At 43.6% G+C, this 20,987-nt stretch overlaps 1 protein-coding gene across 5 annotated transcripts in view; it reads left to right on the forward strand.

The window, feature by feature from the left end:
* Nucleotides 1–20,987, forward strand: part of NRCAM (neuronal cell adhesion molecule) — a 276,950-nt gene that overhangs the window by 180,389 nt on the left and 75,574 nt on the right. For all 5 annotated transcript variants that reach the window (XM_057304367.1, XM_026503219.4, XM_026503237.4 and 2 more), the window contains one exon: nucleotides 18,015–18,215. In XM_057304367.1, coding sequence (XP_057160350.1) covers nucleotides 18,110–18,215 — 106 coding nt within the window. In that variant the 5' untranslated portion in view covers nucleotides 18,015–18,109. The remainder of the gene's footprint in view (nucleotides 1–18,014; nucleotides 18,216–20,987) is intronic.

The raw sequence follows: 20,987 nt of genomic DNA on the forward strand, positions 1-20,987 counted from the left end.
TGAAAATGTCTTGATTAAGAAATTGTGAATGGACACAGCAGATCACAATAATGGCATTTTTCTCCAGAAGCCATCGGCCAGCTGGAGGCAAGGTGTAGAGCAAGCGGAGCTCTTCCCGTGTCTACTTCGAGAAAACCACACCTGATGTGGGCAGTTTCGCTAACTCTGGAAACAAAGGAATCGATGCTTGGGCTCTGAGGAAAGTCTGGAGAAAAATCAAGATTTTTTTTTTTTTAAAGATTTTATTTATTTATTTGACAAAGAGAGAGACAGCCAGCGAGAGAGGGAACACAGGCAGGGGGAGTGGGAGAGGAAGAAGCAGGCTCCCAGCAGAGGAGCCTGATGTGGGGCTCGATCCCATAACGCCGGGATCACGCCCTGAGCCGAAGGCAGACGCTTAATGACTGCGCCACCCAGGCGCCCCAAAAGTCAAGATTATTGATCCTTAATACCAAGGCCATTCTCAGGGCCTTTAGCAGTTTTGATAACGATTTAGGAGATGTTATTAAAGATGAAACTTTAGAACTTTTCTCAGCCTGAGATTTAGAACAAAGGAGAAGACTGGGGAATCTTTCAAAGGAGACTCGGCTTCAGACAAAATGATGAAGTGGATCGGCTTTTCTTCAGTCTTTCTCTGCCCACAGTCCCTGGTAACGGCCCCACGCTCACTTCCCCTGCATCACGTTCGCCGTCGGGGACCCAGGACCCCAGACGGCTCAGGTGCCTCTACGCTGTCAACCAGGCAGTTTTTATTGATGCTTACCGTGTTCCTAGAACCCAGGCAGGAATCGAGTGTGAGAACACCCCACATTGTAGATCTCCCCTTACTGTCATTTTCTGAGGTTCGAAACCCACCCACGATAGCTGGATGATTTGAAAGATTAGCTTCCATCCATTGTGCCGGACCCCTCTCATGCTTCACTTCGGAGCCTGTCAGCTCCCCGGTGTCGTGTTCTGGGTCCGCATGGGCTCTGGCCAGCTTCACAGCAACACCTCTCATCTCCCACCCGGACTCCTGTGTTGATACCACTGCAGGACCCACGAGGTGCCCGTGCTTTGGAATGCACAACCCGGAGATGCAGGGGCGAGCCTCCGACCAAGGGGAGCCTGGGATGAATTCTTCCTCCCTTCCCCACCCCATCCCAGGGCTGGTTCTGAGCTGGTTTGTCCAGCTTTTTGGAGGTGTGGTCTATGGATGGAATGGTCACACCCAGCCGCAAAAGAGTCTTGTCCACATTGGCTCTCCTCCTTCTCAGCCTCATTCTCCTTGTACCTCATTCCTTTCCTGCAGTTGTATTTCATGATAAAATAATGGCTCATTCATTCTTTCAACAAATATCTGTAAGCTGTGTGCTGTGCCAGGATCTGCGAAAGGCACTGCAAATACAGAGATATTTTATATTCGGTGACTTAGCCGGTATCTGATATTTTCCCAGAAGCCATATGGTTTCATACCCAATCTTGGAGGCCAAGAAATCCTGGCCCACATGATCCAGAGCTGGGCTTGTCTGGACAGGTGAGGGACCCAGAGAGGCTAGAAACAAATGCAGTCCCATAAAAGAGCACAGTGAAGAGACAGGGGGAGGGAAGCCAGGGACAGAGCTCCATGAGCAGGAGATAGCAGCCAATTCGGGAAGATGCACATCTGAGAAGAGGAAGAAGGTCGGCAATTGAGTTAAAAGGATTAGAGTGGGTTCAGACACAGAAGAGCAGGCAAAACAGGGCAAAACCATTCAGGACCAACTCCTGAAAGCAACGATATCAGGAGCTCCTTCTTCATGGGTCCGGGGCCTCCAGAAAATTAAAAGATTTTTTTTTAAGCTTTTTAACCATTCAGTAATCCTTTAGCATACGATTATGGATTGCGGTGGTAGGTACTTCAGAAAATTTACAATTTATAGAGAAAAACAAAGACTCCACCACCAAAACATAAAGTGACGGGTGCTTTTATACACGGGTTAGCAAAGAAGTTTTCCCCTAGAGCTGCTGTGTCCCCCCAAACTTGCTGCGGGTGATGAAGACAGTCTGTTCTGCTCTGTCCACCCCAGCAGCCACGGCCAGCCACGTGTGGCTATTAGGCACTTGACATGTGGTTAGCGTGACTGAGGAACTGGATTTTTAATTATAGTTCGTTCTACTTAATTTCCATCTAAATAGCCGTCTGAGGTTAGCGGCTACTGTTTCAGACGGCACAGTCCTGGAGGAGGACACATGAGCCGAGTCTCTGGGAACGAGATGGCATCATCCAGGCCATGAGGACAGTGGGGAAAGAGTCCAGCGCAAACAGCAGCCGAAGGCGTGGAGATCAGTGTGTCTGTTCATTAGGCTTGCAGTAGAGCAAGTGGCCCGAAAGGCCTAGAAAGGTATGCAGAGGCTGTGTGTGACGGGCCTTGTCACACGTACTTGTTAGCATCTACTCAGGGCGCACGAAAGGTCTGGCATGCTGCTGGGCACATTACCCGTTTATCTCACTGATCCTCTCTGCAGCCCTGGGGCCAGGGGAATTAGCCCCATTTTATAGGTGAGGCGACTAAGGCACAGAGAGTTTATGTAACCTAATCAATGCAACAAAGCTTCTAAGTGTCAAAGGCAGGATTTGAACTGGGGGCTGACTCCACTTTATCACTTTACCCCGCTTGTGTGCGCAACATGGGGAATCTGGGCTCTATGTCGTTGTAGGCCAGACTGTGCCGAATCAGGGTTGTTCCTGGGAAAAAGAAGTTGAGAGGACAGACCAGAAAAATGAAGGGAAGGGTGGCACATGGCACCTAGGCCGGAAAGAGAGGGAAGTAAAGATAAGAGAGTTCTTGGAGAATGGGAGAGGTAGAGAGAGTAGGAATAATTGAGACAAAAAGCTGCAAGCATAGAGGACATGGTGATCAGAGGGGATTAACGCTGCTTGAGCCGGCTCTCGGCCAGAGGACTACCGCTAGCATTTTCAGCCCTGGAGCTGAGGGTGTTAATTGGTGGAGAGAACCTCTTGGAAGAGTTCCCATCCAGCACACAGACCACCTCCTGCTTCTCCGGCAGCCAGAAGCCCGGGTCCTCCTCAGGGCGAGGAAACGGATTTCTTGGAGACTGAGTCTGCATTTAAGCAGTTCTATTTTTTTATTCTCTGCTTTGGGTGCCTTATTTTTGCCCAGTGAGATAGAAATAAATGCCACTGACATTTAAAAGTGTTGGTTAAAAAAAAAAAAAAAGCGTTGGTAATCCTCAGTAGGCTAAGCCACATGGAGACTAGGAGGAGGAGGCATGGCGGCGCGTGAAGGAGGCGGGCCACGCCCTCGTCTGAGACTCCTGATGAGACATCTGTCAGCCTCCTGTGAGATGGTAGTGCGGGCGAGGCCAAAGTAATTCTGATTTGAGATCAGAGTCATGTACAAATGAGTCTCATATCATAAGCACAGTTCTGAGAAATGCTGAAAGTCGTCCTGAGCTCTCGTTAAGGAAACTGATTTGCAGGTGGTGACAGAAATACCATTTTCATGAAAATGACCAGTGTAGCGCCTTTTCTCCGGCCTTGTCTAGTTTAGTCAGAATAGTCCCCTCTACATTTCTCTCTACGTTCCTCCTCTTGAAATCACCCCTTCAGTAATTAAGTTAGCCTCATAAGCTAATATATTGTTTGCCATTTCTCTCAGTCTTGCTTAGTTTTGTTTATTCTGAAGTAGATGTATTTAATTTGTACTGGGATTAGCAGGAGTATTATCTGTGAGAGCACATGCCGGGGGAGAAGAGACCTCTGGAGTGGGTCTTTATTTGGAAAACACAGATGTTCAAGTTATTTTTCTTTTTTTATAGCTTTATTGAGATACAATTTACATACCACGAAACTTACTCATTTTAAGTGTAGTTTGATGAGTTGTAGTAAATTAATACAGTTGTGTAAACTGCACTCCAGTCTACTTTAGAACACCCATCACCTCCCCCAAATTCCTTCCTACCCAGTCAGTCTCACCTCCCACCCCATGGCCTCAGGCAGCTGCTGATCGGTTTTCTGATTCTGTAGTTTTACCTTTCTGGAAAGCTCATGGAAATGGAATTGTATATAGATTTTTTGTGTCTGGCTTCTTTCATGTAGCCTAATTTTCAGGTCTTACCCCTGTTGATGCATCTATCAGCCGTTCATTCTTTGTTATTATTGAGTTCTCTATTATATAAATATACCTCATTGTGTTTCTCTTTTCACCAGTTGGTGAATATTAGGGTTGTTTCCAGTTGTTGATTATTATAGGAAAGGCTGCTGTGTACATTTGCATACAAGTCTTTTTTGTAGTTTATGTTTCATCAGTCTTAGGTGAATACCTTGGCATAGAATCGCTGGGTTGAATATTAAGTGTGCATTTAACTTTTAAGAAATTGCCAGACTTTCTTCCAAAGTGGCTTTGTACATTCCCATAGCAACGTATAAAAATTCCAGTCACTCCCCACCTTCACTGATACTTGATATGATCAATCTTTTTTAATAAAGCTTTTTAGGTTAAGTATGTGGTGGTATCTCATTTGGTTGTAATTTGCTTTTCCCTAATGACAAGTTGTATCAAATATCTCTTCAAATGTTTATCAGGCATGTGTATATCTTTGGGAAAGTGTCTATCCATATCTTTTGCTCATTTTTAAAAATTAAACTGTTTGTCTTCTTATTTTTGAGTTGTAAGAGTTTTCGATATGTTGTGGATACAAGTCCTTTATTAGATGTGTGATTGTAAATATTTTTCTCCTAGTCCATGGCTTGTCTTTGCATTTTCTTATTGCTATCTTTTGAAGAACAAATGTTTTTAATTTTGAGGATGTCCAATTTTTTTTTTCTCTTCTGGATCATACTTTTAGTACTATATTTAAGAAATCTATTTAGTTAAGGTCAAAAAGCTATTCTCTTATTTTATGTCAAGGATAGAAAGTTTGACTTTTATTTCTTTAAAAATGACCAAGAATCATCCAGATGCCACAACTAGGGCCTGGCGGTCTGTCAGTTTTCTGATTTAGTGGTTGTGGTAATGATCCTGGTCAGGGGGCCAGGTATATTATTGTCACTTTACATAATTACCACTTGGCTTCACGCGCCTTATATCATCCATTCTACTGAGCACTGTACTCAAAATGGCCTCCTGCTGTTGGCCCCCTGTCTTCTCTGACCACCCCTAGACAGCCATTGATCTGTATGTAATTGATTCTCGGATTATTGAGTTAAATTTAATTGAATCCTCTAAAATTTCCCGCATGTTTGTTGTTGTCGTTGTTGTTTACTCTTTGCATGAGAAGATGGCAGTCTTTTGAATTGAGGTATGATTGACATACATTATATTAGTTTCAGTTGTATAACGTGATGTGATATTTGTATATGTTGTGATGACCACAGTAAGTCTAGATACCATGCATCGCCATACATAGCTATAAGATAGGTTTCTTGTGATGAGAACTTTTAAAATTGACTCTCTCAGCAAATTTCAAATAGCCAATACCGTATTATTAACTATAGTCATCTTGTTGTACATTGTATCCTGTGACTTTTTAAATTTTATAACTGGAAGTATGTTCCTTTTAAATCCCTTCACCCGTTTTGCCTGACCCCTGCGTCTGACAACCACCAGTCTACTCCCTGTACTTATGAGCTTGTTTTTTGTTTTGTTTTGTTTTGCTTTGTTTAGATTCCACATATAATGAGCTCATATGGAAGTCCATCCGTGTTGTCACAAATGGCAAGATTTCATTTTTGAATGGCTGAGTAGTATTCCATTGTGTGTCTGTGTATGTGTATATACTTAAAAAATCACATCTTGGCTGCATCTATTTATGTATGTGTGTGTGTATGTATGTGTGTATGTATTTTTTTTTAAGTAATCTCTACTCCCAACGTGGGGCTTGAATTCATGACCCTGAGATCCAGAGTAGCATGCTCTACCAATGAGCCAGCCAGGTGCCGTCCTCCCTTTTTAAGTAAATGGCTGCACGAGTATACATTCCCACCAACAGTGTACAAGGATTCCTTTTTCTCCACATCCTCACTAACACTTATGTCTTGTCTTTTCGATAGTATCCATTCTAATAGGTATGAGGTGATGTCTTATTGTGGTTTCGTTTTGCATTTCCCTGATGATTAGTGATACTGAGCATCTCTCCATGTATTTGTTGGCCATCTATAGGTCTTCTTCAGAAAAATGTTTATTCAGATCTTCTGTGTGTTTTTTTTTTATCAGATTGTTTATTTGCTCTTAAGTTATGTGAATTCTTTATATACTTTGGATATTAACACCTTATAAAATATATGCTATGCAAATGTTTTCTCCCTTTCAGTGGGTTGCCTTTTTATTTCATTGATGGTTTCCTTTGCTGTGCAAAAGCTTTTTTAGTTTGACCTAGTCCCACTTGTTTTTTTTTGCTTTTGTTGCCTTTGTTTTTGGTGTTAAATCCCCAAATGTTTACTGGCTTAGTCCTGAGTCAGCCGACCAGGCAGGGAGAAAGAGGACTGTTAACGGTTCCTTCCCGCCCATGCCTGAGCAATCCCTGCACTCACACCGAATACCCTATTGAAGCCATATGCAGTTGTTCTTTTCAGCTCTAGGAATGTGTTCAGATTCTGTCTCACATACATCCGTTGGTCTTAGACATTCTTAGTGGTCTCCCTTGGAATCCTTTCTGCTGTCTCTTACCTTTCTGCTGGCTTTGTTCTTCCCCCAGCCCTTTCACTTCTAGATTCTGTTGGCTGCTCTTCCAGGCTTTCGAATCCCCTTTTCCGCAGACATTGCCTCTCATTTTGCTCAAGTGGTGTCCCCTGGACACAGAGATGCAGCAAATGGTACCCAGATCCAGAAACCATGCACAGCTTCAGCTGGGAGCCCTACTCCTCCGCTTCTCTGAGACGGGACTGGGCACAGACTTGCCTCTCCTGCCCACATCATTCTGCCTGTTGTTGAGATAGTAACATGTGCCTGATACTCATGTCTCCATCTCTACCTTGCTGAGCTTCATCAGATTTAATAACCAGCGGCCTTGCAGAATCTGATGCTTAGATCTCTTTTTTCCAATTCCTGGTCTCGGTTTTATTTTTCTGCTCTGGCAGCTCAGTGGCTGCCTTTCGATGACTGCTTTATTCGGCTTCACTTACATTAAAGCAGGTGCCGTGCTCATACCCCAGAACATAGGGCTAGAGGAGACCTTAGGGATGTGAGCGTGAGCCCCTGCCGATGTGTTCCTAGAAATCTTTGCGATTCTTTTCGTGGGTTTAAAAAAATTATTTTTCACAGATAATTTTCTGCCCAGTTTCTTGGTTAATCGCCATAATTTCAAAACCGAAATAAAGTGATAATAATAACGTAACTCAGAAATTTCTGACATCTGCGGCATTTCTTCTTTCATTGTTGTGCCTTTGTCCTCCTGTCTCACCTTTTCTTCTCATTTTCCAGTTCTCTTTCCAGAAAGGCACAGGTGTTTCTCTTTGGGAAATAAATGCTCAGTTTACCTGCAAAAATTTTTCCATGAAAATGCAACTAGACACACAAGAGGCAATAATTCTAGGTGTAATGGTCTTATCAACCAACTTGGATAAAAAAAAAAAACAGAGGCTTGGGGTGCCTGGGTTGGCCCATTTGGTTAAGTGGCTGCCTTTGGCTCAGGTCATGATTTCTGGGTCCAGGGATCGAGCCCACAATCGGGCTTCCTGCTCAGTGGGGAGCCTGCTTCTCTCTCTCTCCCTCTGCCCCTCTCCACTGCTCATTCCCTCTCTCTCTCTCTCTCTCTCTCTCAAATGAATAAATAAAAAAATCCTAAAGACAAAAACAAAACAAAACAGAGGCTTTTCTGTCCTGATTCTTCCAGGAAGCAGGACACTTGAACCAGAAATACTACTTCTTGCTGGCGTTCCTAATCAGCTCTTTCATTTGCCTTTTCTTTTGCCCCATCGCAGCAGAATATGTTCTTTCTGAGGAGCCCATTTAAATAGTAAAGAAACAAACAAACAAACAGTCGTAGAAATAGAATGTGATCTTCTCATAGAAAAAAGTGGTTCCTGAGAAGTCACTGTCTTTCAGCACACACAGCAGAGTATTCTAAAGCTTTGACCGAGGGGTGGATTAAATCTCAGGTCACAGAGAATGTTGCCTCCAATATTCATGCTTTTGTGCGCTTAGCTTTTATACAGAATATGGACTCCTGAGGAGCTAACATTTAACTTCCTGGAAACGGAATTATATTCTAAATGCTCAGGAGGAGACTGCGCTTTGGAGTAAATCTGACAAATTCGTTTGGAAGCAAATGATCACTTATTGATTTATTTTTTTATATATAAATGCAGATTTCTACATGGTGTGTTTGCAGAAAATTAAATGCACCAGGAGTTAAATATTTCATGAATGACTCCGCTATTTTGCTGGTAAATCCTTTGTAGTGCAAAATGCATATCAGCAAGTAACTGAGATTTGTTCTTTACATGAAATCGCCTCCAGCTGGAATGAAGGATTTCCAGCTATTTAGTTTATGATAATATACCTTACCCAGCACTGATAACAAGAGGAGAACCAATTCTTCATGTCATGTCAGTCTCCATTTCTCATTTTCATGGTGCTGTTGTGATTATACAAAGCCTGGATACCTTAGCAAAATATATTTTGAAATGTTTCCTGTGAAGATTATTGTCATCTGTGACACGGCAGGAAATATGTCACTTGAATTTGATAAAACTGGGCCTTCTGCCTCCCCACCCCCACACCCAGGCTCATGTTGGGGGAAAGCCCAAGTTACAGGAAAGAGTGACTCAGAAATTCAGCGAGGAGGAAGGCAGAGGCGGGGCTGCGTGCTGCCAGCACCCATAGAGCCCTTGCTCACCACCGTCCTCCTGCACCCTGGCTCACCCCTGAGATGAAACAATAAGACGGCACTCCCATAGAATGTCGCTTTTGAAACTCCTCCCAGAAAAAGCACCTTCAGATCTCCTGTGACTCACGCGTGCTCCCTGTGGCAGAACTAGTAGTGCTCACGAGATTTCCCAGGAGTCATTGACTGCTTCTGGGTAATGGGTTGGGAGCAGAAGATGTATGTGTGTCACCTCTGAATGGAAGCAGTGTAGAGCAGGAGAATATGGGGACTCTGGAAGTCACATGTTGAGATGGCAACATCACAAAATGGTGGAGCCTCTGTCATCCTGGAGAAGAGGTCCCTGCTTGCCCACCCTGAACATTAGCATGAGTGAAGGATAAACTGTATTGTGCTAAGCACTGAGACCTCGGGGTTGCTTTCTCCCTGTAGTCATAAGCTAATTCTCTCTCCCCCACTTCTCCCCAAACCCGCCTCCAGGCCCGTGAGGAGAGGAGCATACACTGAAATTTTGAACCATGCCTTGCATCTCCATTCCGAATGGTTCTTACCATTTAGCAAGAATATCGGTTTGTAAATTCTGGCTTCTGGTCTTTGAAATGTGACTTTTTTTTTTTTCAAGTGACTAGCCTGCCAGGCATCCAAAATGCTATTATCTACTCTTCAATGGCTGCCATCTTGCCATGTGTTGTTTACTTGACAAACGGATAAGGCATAGCCCATTCAGAATACTAATATCCCATAAGGCCTTTAATGCTGAAGGTTTTAATAAACTGTTTCTGGTCCTTACATCTTTTCAGTGATGCCTGTAAAAAATCTCAGTTTACAGGAAGATAAATAGAGCTGGAGTGTGTTTCAGCAGCTTGGCAAATGTTGCCAAATAGATTACTACCGAGACCCGTATTCAGAATTCAATTTCCTTTTCTCAGGCTTCACCTTTATTTATTTATTTTTATTTATTTATTTTTTTTAATGATTTTTTATTATATTATGTTAGTCACCATACAGTACATCCCCGGTTTCCAATGTAAGGCTCGATGATTCACTAGTTGCGTATAACACCCAGTGCACCATGCAATACGTGCCCTCCTTACTACCCATCACCGGTCTATCCCATTCCCCCACCCGCCTCCCCTCTGAGCATAAGAACTAGGATGATCGGAAGGGGAAGAAAGGGATAAAGAAAGGGGGGGGTAATCAGAAGGGGGAATGAAACATGAGAGACTATGGACTCTGAGAAACAAACTGAGGGCCTCACAGGCTTCACCTGTAGAGCAGTTCCCTACTTTCAATTTGTAGAAATTGGAACTTTCTGTTTCCTAATCTAAAAACAACCAACTGGAAGGAGAACCTTGCGATGGAGAAGTAGACCTGCCTCTAAGGCTTGGCTTCCCTCTTTCTCCTCCCCGCTTTCTTTGCATTGCCTGTTTGCTAGTGGATCCGAGTCGAAGCCACGACAGCTCAGAATTCCAGTCTGATTCGTGGGGTTGGGGGGGGGGGGTAGACTAACAACACTGAGCTCCCTCTCGCATTAGAAATCAATATATTGTCTAAGACTCTAAATTAGGCATAATCCACAATTACTTCAGCGTAAAGAAATTTGTTTGACATCAGCAGTAACCAACCTCAGTGTAAGTGCGGCATGAGAAATGTAACTTCAGGCTGGGCCTTTCGGCTGTACCAATATGCATACAAGTAAGCGTAGCCAGGAAAAAAGAAGAAGATAGATCATTTTAGAGGGAAAACCTACACCACCAGACTATTCATTTAGAATTCCTGTGGTTCCAGCCATAATCTCATAGGGGACGTGTGTAATGGAATCATCGGTTCCCTTAATGTGCCTTGAAGGTCTTTCTGGTTACGAGACACAGCCTGTCTCAGTTTATCCTATTCCAGTTCCAGATATCTATGGCTATGTAACAAATCGCCCCCAAATTCTGTGGCTCGAAACAACAGTTTCTTGGTTTTCATAATTCTGACGGTTTGTTACCCCTCAGATGGTCAACATCTGGTTCTCTGTTCTCAGATGGTCGTTCTGCACATGTGGTTTAACAAGTCACTTGCCCAGTGGCTTTTATCTGGGAGTTCGGTTGGGCCCAGAAAGTCCAAGATGGTTTTTCATCTCCCTACGGTCCCTTTCCACTAGCTTCCCCATCGTTCCAGTAGTAGCTCAAGCTTCCCGGAGAGAACTTACCAGCGTGCAAATGCTCGCCATACCTCTGCTCGCATAATTCTTGCTGGAATCCCATTGGCCAAAGTACCTCACGTGGCCAAACCCAGAGTCATTGTCAGAGGGGATGACACGGTATGGATGCTGTGAGGAGCACTCCCCATGGGCCACCCACGGAACAGTCTACCTGACACACTAATGAAGGCTTGTTTTAGTTCACAAGATGAAAGACGTTTCAACCACAACCGCTGTCCTGGTCAACCTCATAGAGAATTGGAACATTGCCTGGGATACCAAGAGTTTTAGAGGCCTGGTTATCACGGTACAGAGGAGTAGGTACTCGTTCTTACCTGTTGGGTGTTCCGTGATGCTGCAGTCACTCAGCAACCGTCTGTTCGTGTCTCTGTGGCTCCTCTGGCTACCCACTGGCTTCCTTCTGCTATTGATCCCTCACCGCTGCTTACTCATGGTTTCTCATGCCGCCATGCTTCTCTGTGGGCTTTGTTCCTGCTCCAAGCTATTGACTCACTTTCCATCTCTGCCTCATATTTACCCTCTCCCGGACAAAGGAATCGTTAGCACTGGGTTGGTCACTCTTTGGCCCCTTAAAACAGCCTTGTCATCTCAACAGGCTCAAACATGCTGCTTTGGCCACACACCCACCCCTGACTCTTCTGGCCTCGGTCAGGGCGGTGGGGTCACCCCAGAAGGACATGCTGATTGGAGCAAGCATTCAGAGAGGAATAGTGATATGCCTTCGTTCACAGTTACCTGTGATTAGGTTTGGAGGTGGGCGGAGAGAGGCTTCTGTGAGAAGCGCGGTTCCCTTTCTGTCTTCCCGCACCCGTCCCTCCTTCCACAGTTAGCTCTGTCACCCCTGGAGCTGAGCTGCCGGCTGTCGTCCCATAACTGGCAACACAAGTGTGAAACAGGTGCCTCCGTGGTCAGGGTCGTTGGTAGTCTCACCCGCGTGGACTTCGCATTAAGCATGCTTTATCCTTTGTCTTAGATCTTTCAATGACATCATTGTCTACTCCTTCTTTCCTGGTCATTGGCTGTGCTAAACAAAGGAGGTGTGAAAAAGCCAGTATCCAGATAATTCCATGTGATGCTGAAAGCTAGATCTTGTTGAAAGGCGTTGGTATTTTTGATGCTCTAACTTCAGTGACTTATAAATAAAGGCTTATAAAAGGCTTTTCTAAATTCAAGAGATCCTTAAGATGTTGTTTTCTATGTGTCTGTATTTCTTATGCAGGGACTATCTCTAGAAGGATTCGCAGAACTTGGTAGTAATAACCCTCTCAGGGAGAAATGGGGTTGCTAGGGTTGCTTACGTTGAATTTATGATCTTTTGTACCTTACGAATGTTGTGCCGTGGGCATATAGTGGCTACTTTTAAAATTAACTTTCTAAAGCGTGTCTTGTCTGCATTGTCCTAACTAGCGGCTCCTTTAAAAGGCCAGGGCTGGCATGTGGCACGATTCCTGCTGATACTATTCATGTGGCATGCCACGTGAAGAGGCCCCTGAGGTCATGCTATGAGCAACACTGTGAAGATCATCTGAGGATGTTCTGAGACTATTAGTGCTTTTTTTTTTTCCAACATCAGTGATAAACTTGGTTAATTCTATTTGCTTATTAGCTAAGCGCCACATAAGAAGCTATGAGAGGGAGGGAAATGCTAAGGGCTCCTCAGGGTGTGGCAGTGTGAGATGTCTGGAAGCTCCAGAACTTTCCAGAACTAGAACTCTGGGTCTGGCACTTCACACACTGGTGTGTGCCTGTAAGCAGGTGACCTGACCATTCTGTGTCTCAGCTTCCGTAGCAGTAAATTGGGAAGTGTAATGGAATTTACCTTTTGGGGTTATTGGCAAGATGAGATGAGTGAATGCGGGGAGCAAACCCCATGTCATTCCTGGTAGACAGAAGGTGCTCAGTGAGTAATATCCATTGTGATTGGATTCTTTCCTCCTTCTCATCTATGAAATGGGCACAGTACCTGCTTTCCTATATTCTGAGGTTTTTATGAATATCAAATAAGATAACCAGTTGAAGTGCTCTGAGGAATGAAGATTTGAACTGTTATTAAGATGTGTTCTATTCTCTATTATTTGGATAAAAACATCTGCTAATCGTCCACCTTTCCTTACGTACTATTCTCAGTTCTAGCTACCAGATTCCTCATTGAAACTCTACTATGGGACCTCCTTTTGGGCTAGCGGCAAATTAGAAACATGTTCCTTGGTGTTTCATAAAGTTTAGCTTGTTATTTGAAGAGACCATTACAATCTCTCTCTGGCACATAATCCCAGACTGTTTTTCCTGAGGTGTTTTCATGGTAATGTAGTTGTGTAGATTTAAGTGTGACTTTGCAATTATGCAAAATCATTGTCCATTTTTCATTTGACCTTCCTTGCATAGTCTCAGACTCGAAATCTGTGGTTGAAAAGTGCAAGCATGAGCTAGAATGGACATTAATGTGCTCATTCTAATGGCAAATATTTTACAAAATATAAAAAGGAACTGTCCCCAAGTTGACAGCTGAAAAAACGCCTTTCATGGTCAAGATAATGTCACACCCAGTTAGTGAGGCCAGACACTGATGGGTCACCAAAGCAATAATGAGTGTGCCCAGGGGCATCCAGTCACATAAGCATATTTGTTTATTGGCTTGGAGAATAGATCGTGTTACAATCAGCATTGAACCACCCATGCTGGGAAGCCGAAAAGCACAAACAGACCAGAATGAAATGGTGAGTGGTGCATGGCCTTCCGGTTCTGGAAAAGAGCTGATATATTTTCTTAATTAAAAGGAGAATTTCATCTTTCACTTGAGAGAAAAACAAAGATTTTATTTTCTTTCAAATGACAAGACTTTTTAAGTGAGCAACAGGACAGCTATATTTCTTGGGCTTAATATGAATCCTTTGTCAAAACTTCATGTGTTTCCTTTTAAATATATGGTAAATGATGCAGGGGAACATTTGCTCTGTGATTAATATGAATTTTAGGCAAAAAGAAGTAAGGGAACCTTAACTTGTATTTCTTTTCTAATGATGGAAACTTTACCGAAGAAGGGAGATGTTCCTTTCCCTCCTGTTTCAGAGGTTCTGTAGATAATATGCGAAGAGTTGCTATGAGTGGAGTTAAATGAAGGGAAATATTAAAAGGCCGTTCTGTTTATCAATTCTCTGGGGTCATTTTAACAGTATATGCGGTTTTAAGTATCAGGGTGAATTATATTCTGAACTTGGACTTACCTTTTGTCTCATTTGAGCATGCTTTAAAATATCGGTGGAGGGGTGCCCGGGTGGCACAGTCAGTTAGGTGTCTGACCCTTGGTTTCGGCTCAGGTCATGATCCCAGGGGGATTGAGCCCTGCATAAGGCTCCCCACTCAGGGTAGAGTCTGCTTGAGATTCTCTCTCTCCCTCTGCCCCTCCCATTCATCCTCTCTCTCTCTCAAATAAATAGATAAAATCTTTAAAAATAAAAAAATTAAAAAAAAATAAAATGTCCGTGCAAATATTTTTTGTAAATTTCAAGCTGCATGGCACGAGCATACCCTTTGGCCCTGAGTAAACATGATGCTGCTATTTCGAATGGGGGTTTCATTCACTGTAATTGCATCAACAGTTTAGTTTTAACTTGTGATTCTTAGGTAAGAGACAAGGACCAGCATTTTGCAAGGCAAACTAGCAGACAGATGGGCTCCTAGCCGGGCAGGGCGTTGACATCAATACTGAGAGCGTGGAAGTGGTGGTTTTTCTTTGTGAGACATGCAGAGCACATCACTCTCATGGAGAGAGCTCAATTTTCTGTAGCTATATTTGATTTTCACTTTGAGTGCTAGGGACCTGATGTCGTCCTTAGGCACTGAGTTTTTCACCTCTGATGGCATACGTAGGAGGAGTGGGTGATTTTCCATGCGTAGGAGTCAGAGGCTGGGCAGGGCAGCTGCTCTGTCGTCCCCGAACAGAACCCACACTGGAGACACTTTTGTGGCGATCGGTGCAGTTAGCTTACGACTTCCGAAGAAAGACTACATCTAGTTCATGACCTCCTCTCATTGGGAGGGTTGACTCAAGTCTCCTTAAGTAAGTACTTTCTCAATTTTCTTGAAATCTGAATTTTTTTCTTTATGCAACACTGTGATTTAATGGCAATATCTTGTTCCCTGTAGAGTCTGAAAGGGTAAAGCAGGTTGAGAGATACTTCCTTTTACATAGAAGTGTCTAACAGTGTTCTCCGTCGGGGAGGACGAGTGGTTAAGGCTTGCAGGCAAAGTAAATAATACATTAAGAACTTAGAAACTGTGCGTAGCTTCTTAAGCTCTTATGGGCATTGCAATTTATCAGGACATCTTTTAGAAGGTGTTTTAGTGCTCCTGCACCCCTTTGGAGCGCCAGGCACGTACATGGGATACACTCGATTAGCCTGACACAGAAATCAGGCAGGTGAGCCATCTGTTTACTCAGTGTTTGATTCTGGAGTTCTCTCTCCATCTGTCTCGTAGGTAACGTCAGCTCGTTTCAGTGCCATTTATTTGTATTTTCCCTGAAGCTCATGTGTAAATCCAGAATTTGTGTTTCAACAGAAAAATCACGAGAGACCTAAATAAATCGGATTAAATGATAAGAGATATGCTTTGCACACATAGAAAGACTGCCTGGTGTATATTTTGGTTAGAAATAGTTAGATGAGGGATGCCTGGGTGGCTGAGTCGGTTAAGCGTCTGCCTTCGGCTCAGGTCCGAGGGTCCTGGGATCGAGCCCCACATCAGGGCTCCTTGCTCAATGGGAGCCTGCTGCTCCCTCTGCCTGCTGCTCCCCCTGCTTGTGCATTCTCTCTCTCACAAATAAATAAATAAAATCTTAAAAAAGAGAGAGAAATAATTAGATGAGCTTCTGTATCAGCCTCCCGAAATTAATGGACATGATTGTTTATATATTGTAATATGGAAAGACAGATTTCTTGGATCTTAAATGAAACCACAGAATACGGATGTTTCATTCAGAAAACAGGATTTATGTACATATAATGTCTATGTTTAGCCCAGCAGGTCCTTTTTTTGGATTTGTTTACCAAGAAGTGTCCCAGCTGCAATTGTCATCAGGTTCAAATCAGAACTCAATTGCTAGCAAAATACATTATCAGCATTGTTTCATGTTCTTTTTATACATGTAGGCTCTCTTCCACACACAGACATGATATGATAACTGATTTGACCATGTAGACAAGGGTTGGGTTTTTATTTTTTTTATTTTTATTTATTTATTTTAAGATTTTATTTATTTATTGGACAGACAGAGACACAGTGAGAGAGGGAACACCAGCAGGGGGAGTGGGAGAGGGAGAAGCAGGCTCCCCGCTGAGCAGGGAGTCTGATGCGGGACTGGATCCCAGGACCCTGAGATCATGACCTGAGCCGAAGGCAGACGCTTAACGACTGAGCCACCCAGGCGCCCCAGGGTTGGGTTTTTAAATCCAGTAGTATAAATATAAACACAGCTTTAGGTAGACTGCCTGTCTGAATACAGCCTCGTCTTCAACAATCTTAAATCTCTTATTTCTTTTCCCTTTCCCCCTTTCTTTTTTTTTTCCCCTATAATTATTTATGTACTCCCTACAATGTGCCAGGCACTGCGATGGCCTCTGGGGACACAATAGGGACCAGTAAAGACACAGTCCCCACCCTTAGGAGACTTTCAGTTTAGTGGAAAAGATGGATATTATCAAAATACACAATTGCACAAAAAATAAAAATCACACAAATCATTCAGTAATTAAGCTGTGGGAGCTGCCCTGGTCTATAGTAATAACATCCCTCTAGCCTCTCGAGAGAGCCATTGGCCACCCCCACCTGTCTTCATAAATGAGAAGACATGGTTAAACGCTTCCTTCCAGGGAGGAGTTGGCCGTGGTACAGAGTTCTACATGGTGGCTTGTGCTCATGCTCTCCTGTGTAGGACGGACACTTTCATGTCCCAGGCACACAGTGTTAGTGTTACGGGAGAGGGATACATAAGTGGGAGAGGCATCACCTTTGCCTGAAGGAGTAGGGAAGAGAGCATGCATATCCCCCGCCCCCCAAAAAACCTGTTTATCTCTGTATCTGTCTATATACTATACAGCATGATTAAAACCAAGAATTTCAGGAATTCTTAGGGGGGAGGGTGAAAGGACTTCTAGTTTGGTTGATCAGCTAATGTTTCCATTTTAACTGATCGATAAAGAAATCAATTGGGCTTTGATAAGGAAATATGGTAGAGAGGGCATTCCAGGTGAAAGGAACCGAGTAGACAAAGGCAGGAAAGTGGGAGAGAATTCAGGGCGTTTTGAAGGACTCACCCAAGAGAGAGAAACAGAAACAGACCAGCAAACCGAAAAATAGCTCTATGCAAACAGGAAGGGATAAGGTTGGTAGGATAAATTGAGGCCAGATCACTGAGGTTTTTCTATTATCTGTTTAAGGATAACTTTATTTGGTAGATCCCACTGTTTCGGAGCGTGACTGGTGAGAAAAGCCTGGAACTGGGAACCCCAGCACACCTGCTGGTCTGGTCTAAGTGAGAGACAGGAAAGGCCTTAATTGCTGGTGGTTCAGCTGGTAAATCAGTGTTTGGGGTTTGAAGCAAATTTGCCGCAGTGCCCTGGACTTTCCCAAAGATAGTTTCTAGAATGGAGAAGCCATTAGGCCTTCCCTCTAAACTCACCCTCGCTAATCCATTTATATGCCAAGTTTTTTTCTATTAGGAATGACATGGTAGCCTCTGATATAAATGCGGGTAGTTAAAATGGGAAAACCGTAAGGGTGGCAGCGTGGACAGATTTGCTTGACATCACTACAAATATTTCTGCCCTGATTTTAGCTGATTTATGAATAAATGATTATTCCAGTCTTGCGAGTTAAATATTTAAAAAGTTAGCTCCGTTTTAGAGTTCATGTATAATAGAGAACTGATTTTCCGGGCAGCAGACTTCCTCTCATTTCCTTCTTTTTAATACACTATAATTCTTATTCTATCCTTTTTCAGTTCCCTGCATGAAAATTATTTAAACGTTGCACGCAAATCTTTTGTGAAAGAAGAAAAGGAAATTCAGTTTGTGGGTCTCAGCAGGAGTTCAGCTAATGCAGCTTAAAATAATGCCGAAAAAGAAGCGCTTATCTGCAGGCAGAGTGCCCCTGATTCTCTTCCTGTGCCAGATGATTAGTGCCCTGGACGTACCTCTTGATCGTAAGTATTCACGTTTTAAAGCGTTACGCCCGGGAGTCAAAGCCTGCCCAGCATTTCCCATCACTGTGAGCTGTGTGAATGGAGAAGGTGTCTGTGTGATACTGAAAAGCTAATCAAAATTAATTTGGCTTTTACCTACAGCACCTGGTGTTTATAAAGAGTCTTACCAGAGAAATGGCCATTGAACCAGTCAGACTATTGTCCCCTCCCTATCATTATCTTTCTTCCTCCTCAGGTGCCTTTTGAATACCATGGGGCGGGCGTGGGGGGGTGGCAGCGGAGAAGGAGCGAATTGTGGGCTGCCCTGACCCTCCCAACGGGGTGACTCTTGATAGAGGCAGCCTGCAAGAAAACTGTATGAATCACTTTGAAACGGTCATGGAGACTTCCCTACTTGTCCCCTCCCCACTCCTCCTCACGTGCTCAGAATGCTCTGGAAAGATTGGTGGATGGTTTCTCAGCCAGGCCCACACCCTTCCATATCCCCAGACTACCAATAGTTCATTTCTCTCGATTCCGACAGGGCAAAATTCACTTTACGTATGAGTCTGGATCTTACCTAAGGCCTGGAGAAAGATCTTTGGTTTAAAAAAATGTGATCAAAGACCAAAATGTAAATTTTGTGGAGAAGACAAGTCATGGGCAAAAACGCAATTTAAAATGGAGCCAGCAACAGCTACCGTATCAGAGCCCACCCCTTTTCCTAACAGGAAAGCATATGCTGCACCCTGCCCGCTCTGGGTGGCCTGGTTGTGAAAAAGAAAGATAACGCTGGGTTCCCACTCATCAGGTCTCTCGCAGTGGAAAGCAGAATTTCAGATTTGGACGATGACTGTTCAGCTCATCCTTTATTCTTGATCTGCCTGACCTCCTTGAATCCATTAGTTTCCTGAATCGAACATCTGTTTGGCATGCTTTCCAAGGTGCAAGGAAGATAGCACTTTCCTGGGGCTATTCAATTGTTGGGATGTCATTTTTTGCCAAAGAAGGTTGCAAGTCCCAGTGGGAAGACATTAAGAAGAGATGTGGTTTGTCCCACACTTGGGTGACATCCTTTGCTGTGCATCTGTGGTCTAAAGGACAGTAAAACGCAACATTTTACTTCCTTTCCAAAAATATTCGTTGACCTTAATTTCAATTTAAAAAAAGAATGTATGATTGGTTAAGCCCTTTGGAGTTGGAATGCTCAAGTGAGCATTTGCCCCAGCCGACATAGAGAAGAGAGACAAAAGCCCTTGAGAGAAATGGGCTTTTGTTCTCTCTTGTGTTAAATATATTCTCCCTTAATCTGACTGCTCAATCTAACAATCGGGGAAACAGTCACCTACAGCTAACTCAATTATCGCTGCTAATGGAGAAGAGGCATAACCACGATGAAAAGAAAGTCACGGACAACCCAGGCGCTCCTGCATTAACCTTTACAAGTAGTAATGACAGGCAACACTGCAGAATCATTTGAATTGCATGCTAATGTAATTTCTTCCCCACCCCTATTCCTTCCACACCCGTCCATCTGAGCCGCTCCTTGGCGCGGGTACTAGTAACGCCCGGATGAGGAGGAATTCTGGAGCAGACATACCTAACAGCTGAAAAGTTCAATCACTGACTTGCAGATTAACCATAGAAATGTAAAAACCTAAAACCAGTGCTGCATTTGGCTCGGATGGAGCTTCGGCACTGTAGTGATGTCCCGTTGTTAGGTATTATTACCATGGGCCTAGTGATGTCTGGGATAATAGGATCAGACACGACACAGTATGTGACAGCTCAGATTAATTGTAGATTTCAGCTATTTTTCAAATTGAACATAATTACTTGTCCAGCACATGTACGGAATGGAATTAGCCATTCCTAGTCCTAGAAGAGCCCTTTTTTGCCGAAAGCATTCCTTTTGTTCTTCCATATGCTTACGCGGGTTAGCTGCCGCAGGAGTAAACAAAACCATTAATGGGAGTGTGTTTCTTTTACAACCTCACGACTTCCGCGTTCACTGTACTGGTTTTCCAGGTCAAACCAAATAGACAAATGCCCCTTTTATCTCCAGGGTTCTAACGTTATTACTAACATCTGGTTTTCTTTAATCCTGTTTGCCCACTCACCTGCTGATATTGATGGGGAAAAAGCAAAACTTCTTGAAGACTGTAAGTGTCTTTCTGTAATTACTAGGCAGTGTGAACACTTGACCATGTCTTTGTTTTTGAATTAATACTGTGAATTGAACGCACAGCTTTAGGAGTTGTGACTAACGTCTTTTTGAGCATGTGCATTTCCTATGGCTAAACATTGCATTTAAATGCCAAGAAGCAAGTTTAATATGTGCCCTGCATGAGTTCAGAAGACACAGGTATTACTCTTTCTTTTACCAGTATGCTGCTCGACTAACTTCCAAGCTTTAATATTTGCATCTGATGTAACTCAATGAGGAAATTCACAAAATTTAAAGAAAACGGCTGTCGGGGTCTAAACGCCATTAAATGCTTGCTGGCATCAAGGCGTGTCTCTCGGTATCTTTCAGAAGGTGAGCGCGGGCAGATGCTTCACCCACATCAGCAGCGCTCTGCCTCGCCACACTCCTTCAGGACCGTGTAGGCTAAGAGCTGCAGCCGTATAATGGCCCCGGTGAATTCGAATATCGTTTTGAAGCGTGCAAAAAGACGATTCAGCAGCCCCCACTTTCATCGTTTCTGAGTGCTGTCTCTGGCAGTTGGACAGCTCCTAGTGTCTACCTAAAAAATAGTTTTCGGGCATTTGAAAAAAGTCCTGTGAGATTGG

Source organism: Ursus arctos, unplaced genomic scaffold (assembly GCF_023065955.2).
Source record: "Ursus arctos isolate Adak ecotype North America unplaced genomic scaffold, UrsArc2.0 scaffold_3, whole genome shotgun sequence".
NCBI lineage: Eukaryota > Metazoa > Chordata > Mammalia > Carnivora > Ursidae > Ursus > Ursus arctos.